A 9337-nucleotide genomic window follows, 5' to 3' on the forward strand; every position below is an offset into this window, starting at 1 on the left:
GAGAGAGACAGAGAGAGAGAGAGAGACAGAGAGACAGAGAGAGACAGAGACAGAGAGAGAGAGAGACAGACAGAGACAGAGAGAGAGACAGAGAGAGACAGAGAGAGAGAGAGAAGACCTCAGTGTTGACTACCTTATCTTACCAGGTGATCTTCAGAATCTTCCTAAGACAATGCCTGAAGGTGAGGTGCAACAAAGTATGGATCAGTTCTTTGCTGCTTGTCCTAATTTTGGTCTGACAGTCAATACCAAGAAAACAGAGGTTCTTCACCAGCCAACAGCACATGATTCATACATGGAACCATTAGTTATAGCAAATGGAGACGTTTTGAATACTGTGGATAAGTTCACTTACCTTGGCAGTACTCTTTCCAGGGAGGGCCACATTGCTGTCCTAGAGACTTCGACCCTATGGCCCATTTTCTTTCACCCCCATATCCCCCTCTGTCAAACTTCCCTGTTCCTGTTGAAGGTGATTCTTCCCATCTCTCAGGTCTGTACCCTCAGCATTATCTTCAACTTCTCACTCTTCCATATCCAATCGATTGACAAATCCTGCATTTTTATCTCTACAACATCCCTGTCATATCCCCTTTTCTCTCCTTACTTCAGTTCTTTATCTCCTCGCACTAGGACTGCCATCACCTCCAATGCGTCTCTTGGCTTCGAGTCTTTCTTCAGTCAAGTGCTCCTCCACACAGAGGTCAAAACGACTTTCTTAAAATGCAGATTTGACTATGCCACTCCCCTACCTGAGAAGTGCTGTTGGTTCTCAATGACTGTTTGGTTCTAAGGCCCTTACCTTTCTAGCCTTGATAGAAATGATCTCCTTTCTACACCTATGATCCAGCCAAACTGGCCTTCTATAGATTCCTCATCCACAACAATTCATCTCTCATCTCTGTACCTGTGCACTGTCTGGTCCCACACTTGGAATGCCTTCTCTTCTCACCTGTGCTTCACAGAATCCCTTACTTCCTTAAAGACACAGCTGAAGCTCCACCTTCTGCTTGGGGCTTTCCTTCATTCCTTCTGCTCCTTCCCAAGTGCTATTGCTCTCCCCTCCTTCCCTACCCACCTTGTATGTAACACCCTTGTGTTTATTTTTCATATATTTATTCAGAGCATACTTCTCTGTGGTAAATACTTCTCTCCTGGTAGACTGTCAGTTCCTTGAGGGCAGAGATTGCTTAATCCTTTGTATTTGTATACTTAGCACCTAGCATACAGCTTGTCACATAGCAGGCACTTAATAAATGATGGTCTATCGGTTGGTTCCTGGTGCGTTTTGATCAGCTAAGGCTACCTGTGTGGTGTTCAACAGTTAAAATAAGATGGAAAAATTAATTCCCAAGGGACCATGAGGGGGAACCCTGAAACTTCTCAGTTGTGGTTGTTCTTTTTGACAGTGTGACAAGTGAATGCCAGTCTAAGGGCAGTCCCAAAGACTGTGTCAAGGACTAAAACCAGGGATGGAGACTGTAAGCTGACCTTCTATAACAAAAGAGAAGCTTCCAGGAAGATGACTATCCAAGTTGATCTCCCAAACTTTGGGTAAATTAGGGAAACTGCCCCAAGACCATAACCCTCCTATGGCCCAGCTGGATAGATGAGCACTGAACAACTCACAGTAATGGTCCCACTGTCTGATCCTCAAGCTTTTCTGGTGTACCTCCATGTCCTTTGGATCTACTCAATCACCCTTTGACTTGAGCACTTCAAGACCAAGCCATACAAACAGGGAAGGCTTAGCCTTAGAAATCCAGCCACCTTGTATTTATCCTCCAATTTCCATCTGCCTTATAAATGAATAGAAAAGTATTTACGAGAATGACTCCTTGAGTAGCAGACATGACTGCTTCTAAGAGCAGTGCTCCCCTGAGGCCCCTTCCTGAATGTTGACTGGCTTGCTCAGGTACAATGCAGCAACACTGTGGGGCTGAACTTAGATAGAAGGTCACTGACAGCTGGCTGGTTTCTCTCTTTCCATATCCCTTTAGGGTACAGAATGACAGTGCCTGGAAATATAAGAAAGTGGTTTTCCAGGAGTATGCTGATCGTTCCTTTATGGAGCCTCTGGATCGTGGGGAGCTGACTGAACACCTGGGCCTCCTGGGGCCATATATCAGAGCAGAAGTTGAAGACTATATTGTGGTAAGTTGGAAAAATAGACATCAAAGGAAAAATCTACCTGATGATGATGATGGAGACAATGACAATGACTGACCCCCTCTGGACTACTTTCCCAACTTATACACACATTTGCAGGTCAGGTCAGATCCCTTCTGGGGACTTGAATTTTAATCCTGACCTAGATATTGAATAACTGTGACCTTGGGCAAGCCACTATTCCTCATTGTTTCTTCATCTGTTAACAAAAAGGGAGGATATTACACATAGTATGTCTAATATCTCCTAATATTGTTGTGGGACTCAAATGGATCATGTCTCTATAATGGAGGGGATGAGGAATGTAGCTCCAATGCAATATTCACAGTGCCCATGACCATTATAAATATACCTGCATGGTGCTCAATCACAAAATATAACAGACTTTCCATATAGAAGACAGAAGCAAAAACATTTATTCAGACACCAGAAAACCAAATCCCCAAACCAGTAAGTCAATTCCATCATAGTAGCAAAGAAGTTAATAAGCCACAACAGCACAGACAGTCACAGCGTCCTTTAGCCTTCCCACAAACCAACCCAAGACCAATATTTACTCACAAGCCTGACTGACTCCCTGGGCTAAGAGCTCTCCTCTCAACCATCCTCTAGCTGCTCTAACTCCCAGATTCCTGTGGGCTGTGCTCCGCCCTTCAGCAAACTCCTCCCACCACAGGCTCCATATTCAGCCTATTAGGGGGCAGAGTTTATCTTCAAAGCAGGGAAGGTCTTCAAATTCTCTTAGACTGATTAAGGAGTAGAGAAGATCTTCAAATTCCTATTACCATTACAGGAATAGCAGTAAATCTCACTGGTTAAAGTCTACTCCATAGTCTAAGCCCCATAGTCATACCCCCAATCTAAGCCTCTGCTAAGAAACATTGGCTATTTCGAGAGGTCTATGCAGTAGATTTCCTGGAGAGTGAGGGGTCCCTCTTGCCACCAGTGTTCTTCTGCCCCTGGGGGAATCCAATTTTCTCCATATCCTACTATCCTAGGAATGTACAAAATCCATGTTTCTCCATAGTTCACCTAAGACAGAAGCTGGGTTTAGGCTATAGTAAGGATAACCAAAAATAGGATCCTTCCCATGAGGCAGTGAGCCCCTCATGGAGGGGCCTGCCCTAGAGAGGCTGCTGTAGATCAGTGTTCTAGAAAGGAACTTTGAGTGAGAAGTTGTGGTTGGACAGTTTGGATTGGCAAAACAGTAGGGGTATGTGATTTCAGTGGTAGAGTAGGAATAGAGATTGGGTATGGAGATAAGAATTAGAGAAGGAAATGGCACAGCATTCCAGTATCTTTACCAAGAAAATCCCATGGACAGTATCGGCAAGCTATGGTCCACGGGGTCCCAAAGAGTTGGACAGAACTAAACAACTGAACAGCCAATGGGGATAAGAAGGGTTGGGATCCAATCGCTAAGCCTCTCTTCCTCCCCACTCCCCTCAGTGTATATTGGCATGGAGTAAGAGATGATGCAAATCTGGCTGTAGCTACATATCTGAATCAGCTTCTGAGCTTTCCAAGGTTGTTTTGGCAGGAAGGCCAGGATGCCCTCAGGTAGAGGTGCTTGTAACAGCATCAAATATAACAGATGCTTCCTTTGATTCACTGCAACTGCCTAGCAGAGAAGCCAGAAGACATTGGACTCCAAGCCACTTCTTGGAATTGCCTGTATCTTTCCATTTCCATTTTCATTTAGGGGTTTGTAGTAACAGTTAATGTATTGACTTTATTTGAAGTTGATATAACATGTGGATCTCTTACAGACTGATTAGAAAATAAAGCTTTTTTTATATATCTTCCTGGAAAAGTCATTGAAATTCCAAATGAAAAATTTGTTCCTTAAGGGTATTAAGAACTAAAAGTTCTTTCTTTTTTTCAAAAATGATCTGGTTTCAACTTGCCTGACAACCAGAATGAATCTTGGCCATTGGACTAACCCAACTTTCTTAGGAACACCATCTTTTGTGATGCTTAAAATCTATGTGACTGGGAAGAGGGTCCATCTTAGCAGGGTGGGGTACAAAGAGCCCCTGATCTGGAGGCACAGGACCTGAGCCGAAATCCTGCCTCTGTCATTTATTCCTGATGTGTCCTTGGGCCTCAGTTTTCTGCTTTGTATAAAAGGGTGTTGGAGTCCAAGCCTTCTGAGGGCCCTTTCAGATCTCCAGCTAGGTTCTTGTGCTTACATATGAAAGAAGGAAAGGAACAAACATTTATTAAACACCTATTGTTTTCCAGGGACTGTGCAAAGGACTTTACAAATATTCTCATAATAGCTATTGTCTGTCGACACTCCTCTTCTTTCCTAAATGAATTCAGTGTCTGACTCACAATATCTCCTCCCAAACTCTTGCCCTCATTCTAGGAGACTTCAGCATGTACATCAGTACTCTAACATCCTAAGCTCTGAGTTCTTTATCTTACTAATTTCCCATGAGCTCCTCCTCTACCCCACTTTAGCTATAACAAAGATTGACATACCCCTGATCTTACCCTCACCCACAAATGTACCACTTCCATGTTTATGAATCCTGGAATTTCTTTATCTAATCAAAATCTGTTGTCATTTCATTTCTGCCTTGCAACCCCAAACCATGTTCTTTTTTCTCACCATGACCTCCAGTGTCCACTCGACCCCTCAGTTTCTCTCCCAGACCATCACCTTTGTACTCACTATACTCACCTCTTTTCTCCATCTTGTCTTCTTGGTGAACCAGTTCAACTCTACCCTGTCCTTTTCTCTTAAGTCCCTTGCCCCTTTTCCATATCATCAACCTTGTCCTGCCAAGCCTCAGATTTAGATCACTCCTCCCAACCTCTGCCTTTGCTCCTATTGATGTGCTGTTTAACATAGCTGGAGAAAATCACACAGCTGTTCTGACTGGGCTCACTACCGATTTCTGTTACACAACCTCAAATGGGCCGTCATTGCTGCTCAGCAGTCCCTCTATACCTCCCTTATCAACTCACTCTCCCACTCTCCACAAAGGTTCTCCTGCTTTCAAACCTTTTCATCCCTCTTTGAGCCTCTCATGGTTTTCCTACCCCTAACTTCTCATCTGAGAATCTTTTCTCATATTTTAGTGAAAAAATTGAGACTATTCACAGAGAGGGCTCTCTTTTCTCCCCTCTTCTTTATCTCATCATTCAGATGCTTTCTGCCACTATCTCCTTCACCCTTGACTTATGTGAAGTGGTGACCCTTCTCCTTACCTGCTCAAGCAATCCCCATCCTGTCTCCTCCAACAGATTGACTACTCTGTCATCTCCACTCTTTCACTTATCTTCAATCTCTCCCTGTCTATTGGCTCACTCTCTGCTCCCTGTAAACATGCCTGTGTTTCTCCACCCTCCCTAACTATTGTCCTGTATGTCTCCTACCTTTTGTGGCTAGCCTCTTTGAAAAGGCTACAATAAGTCCTCTACTTCCTCTCCTCTCACTGTGTTCTTAACCCCTTTGTAATGTCATGCCAAGCAAAGGCAACTTCCCAAGGTTCAGAATACCAGCATAGGTGCTCTCTCTCCATTTTATTCAGTGACCAACCAAGAACAGAGAAGATCAAAACATGACATCATTCCAAATACAGCATTTACTAAGTGTGATTAAATAATCTCCAAGGACTACCCCACCCCAGGACCTTCCAATCATTCAATCAATTACAAAGTCCCTGTTCTAAATACTACTCCACCCCCAGGCTATACCTTCATTTAGTCCATCACAAAACCCCTCTTCTCAAATGGAGATTAGTTTCCAAACATAAGTAAACTACATTCATTTGTTCAACCATAGAACACAAAAAGGTCAAAAGTTCCCCACCCCTGGATCACAATTGAATCTACCCCAGAGTTACATCAAGTTTAAGCACAGCACTTAATACCCAGATGGAGGTCTTTTCTTCATCTTGACAGGAGGCAAGTTCTCAGCAATCTTAGTTCCTGGGGAGACAAGGCTTAGCAAGGCCACAAGATACATTGCCAGTCCCTTCATTAATTCATCCTCTGTCTGTAGAACAGTCCTAGAACCCCTGAAAACATTAGCAAAGCCCTCTCCCAGGATTTCTGTAAACATACAACAAGAAAATCCTTCTTCAGGGCTTCTGAACCAACAGAAAGGTTCCCAGACCCCTGCAACAACAGCACTGTCCTTCACCAGTGGACAGTATTCACTCTGTCTGCAGGACAGTCTCCAGACCCCTGACTGCCCTTCACCAGTGGACAGTATTCACTCTCTGTCTGCAGGACAGTCTCAGGGCTTCTTAACCAAAAGCCAGGTTCCAGGACTTCTTCAACAACAGGACTGTCTTTCACCAGTGGACAAATCTGGCAAAACAACATCAAAATAGACAAAGTACCAGCAAAACAGCTCAGGGGGCAGGTCTCAAAAGTCCAGGGCAATTCAAAGTGGCCCCCAGCAATTCTCTTAGTCTCTCTCTGCCTCCACGAGGTGCTGCTTCCAAAAAGTTCTTCTGCCTCCCTCTTGTCTCTCCAAATCTACATCACCAGCTCCTCCCAGTTCAGGACTTTCTTTTCACATCAACAAGCCCATCCCACAGGTGGGATAACAAGCTCTGGGTTTTAACACAATCAATTTGAAAACCAAGCCAATACAGGGGAATCTTTATATTCCATTACTATCACACCCTTCCAGCCATATTCTGACTTTATCATTCCATTAAAACTGCTCTCTCCAAAGTTACTAATGACATCTCGATCACCAGATCCAATGGCCTTTTTTGTCTCTGCAGTCTTTGATACTGTTCATCACCCTCTTCTCCTTGATTGTCTCATGGCTTTGTCTTGGAAACTCCTCTCTTCTCCCTCTATACTCCTTCACTCTGTGATCTCATCTGCTCCCATGGATTCAATGATCATCTCTTTGCTGATGATTCCCACCCAAGTCTCCTCTGGTCTTCAGCATCCCATCTCCAACCACCTTTCACATATCTTGAATTGGATGTCTTGTAGACATCTAAAACTCAGCATGTCCACAACAAAACTCATTATCTTTCCACCCAAACCATTCCATCTTCCAAATATTCCTATTACTTCTGAGGTCACTCATCCTGGACTCCTCACTGTCTCTCACCTCTATATCCAATTTGTTGGCAAGGCATGTCAACTTCACTTTTGCATCCTTTCTCAAACAGAGCCTTTGTCTCCTCTGACATGGCTATTCCCCCTGATGCAGGCCTCATCACCTCATTCCTGGACTATGGCAGTAGCTGCTGGTGGCTCTGACTGCCTCAAGTCTCTCCCCACTCCAGTCCATCATCCATTCAGCCACCAAAGTGCTTTTCCTAAAGTATAGGTCCCACCATATCACCCCACATACACACACTCAATAAACTCCAGTGGTTCCCCATCACCTCCAGGATCAAATAAAAAATGCTGTTTTGGGGTGGCCAGGTAGCACAGCAAGTAAGAGCACTGGCTCCAGTGTCAGGACGACCTGGGGATCGAATCCAGGCTCCGACACTTAGCACCTACTCAGAAACACCTGGCCATGTAACCGTGAGCAAGTTACTTAACCTCAATTGCTTAGGGGCGGCCAGGTGACTCAGCGAGTGGGGCACTAGCTCTAGTGTCGGGATGGCCTGGGGATCAAATCCAGGCACAGATACTTAGCACCACACCCAGAAATAACTGGCTGTGTAGCCTTGAGCAAGTTACTTAACCCCGATTGCTTTAAAAAAAAAATGCTCTGTTTGGCATTTAAATCCCTCTATCACCTGACTCCAGATCTTTTCCCAGGTTGTCCCCCTCTGCCTCTCTGCCCCTGGGCTCCCTTCAAGTCTCTGCTAACTCCCCCCCCACACCTTTCCTCAGCAAGCCTTTCCCATCTTCATTCCAGGGCCTTCTCTCCATTACCTGCAATTTCTCCTGCCTCCCATGTGTTCGTACAGAGTAGTCTGCATGTAATCTCTCCCATTAGAATATAGGCTCCTTTGAAGTCAGGGACTGTCTTTTTCCTTTCTTTACCTCCCCAATGCTTAGTTCAGTGCCTGGTGCTTAGTAAATTTTATTGACTGAATAACCTGTGATCCAAAGTATAAAGGAGAGGTGGGCAGATCCAGGGACCCTCAGAGGTCTGGGACTGAGTGAGAGAACCCAGAGAAAAGCAACCATGAAAGTGGGACTAGGTGGAGGGAGCAGGCTAATTTAATAAGAAATCTTACTTCCTTCTGTGGAGATGTTTGCATCCTTTCTCTATTGCAGGTCACTTTCAAGAACCAGGCTTCTCGACCTTACTCCTTCTATTCTAGCCTCATTTCCTACGAGGAACATCATGGGCAAGAAAGTGACCTTAGAAAGGAGGTGAAACCCGAAGAGACTAGAACCTATTCTTGGAAGGTGGAGCCCCACATGGCACCTACTGACAAGGAATTTGACTGTAAGGCCTGGGCTTATTTCTCTGATGTGGACCTGGTAAGTGAAGAGTTGTTTTCCTAGATAATTTCTCATCTAGAACTAAAATATTTGGAGTGGTCTGGTGTGCCACCATTGTGCATAAGGTCTGCTCAACACATGTCCAATGGAGACGATAAGAGATTGGAAGCTTCAACACTTCAACAATTCTGTGATTCAGTGGTAGTGTTCAATGGTGGGCATACCTACTTTGTTCAGTTTGGCTAGTCCATATTTTGATCAAGGACTTAACTAAAGCCAGAAATGGCCTGTTCATCAAATTTGCACATGGCATAAAAATCTAGTAGGGGGGATAATATACTCAACAACAGGCAGGATCCAAAAAAGATCTTGACAGGGTAGAAGACTGAACTGAATCACAGAGGATGTAACCTGATAACGATCAGTGTAAAGTCTTATACTTGGGTTCAAAAAAATCAAGTTCACACATGTATAAGATAGAAGAAGCCTGGATGGATAGCAGTTGGTCTGAAAAAGATCTGGGGGTTTTAGTTCACAGTGGGATGTGGCCACCCCTAAAACTTGAAGCTTGAGCTGAATTCAAAGAGTGTCCAAAAATAGGGAGGTAATAGTGTAGCAATAAGCATCCTAACATACCCAGGAAGGCTACTAGCATAGGTTCTTTGATCTGCTTTTCTAAAAGAAAGCAACTCAAAAGGGGTTAACAATCTTACTTTAATCAAACATACATATATATATATATATATATATATATATATATATATATATATATATA

At 44.0% G+C, this 9337-nt stretch overlaps 1 protein-coding gene across 1 annotated transcript in view; it reads left to right on the forward strand.

Annotated features, from left to right (window-relative positions):
- Nucleotides 1-9337, forward strand: part of F8 (coagulation factor VIII) — a 138409-nt gene that overhangs the window by 104854 nt on the left and 24218 nt on the right. The window contains exons 15-16 of the mRNA XM_069063748.1: nt 2001-2154; nt 8392-8601. Of these exons, the coding sequence (XP_068919849.1) occupies nt 2001-2154; nt 8392-8601 (364 nt within the window). The remainder of the gene's footprint in view (nt 1-2000; nt 2155-8391; nt 8602-9337) is intronic.

Source organism: Petaurus breviceps, unplaced genomic scaffold, assembly GCF_028583685.1.
Source record: "Petaurus breviceps papuanus isolate PSGF00001 unplaced genomic scaffold, PetGlider_PUasm1.0 90601, whole genome shotgun sequence".
Taxonomy (NCBI): domain Eukaryota; kingdom Metazoa; phylum Chordata; class Mammalia; order Diprotodontia; family Petauridae; genus Petaurus; species Petaurus breviceps.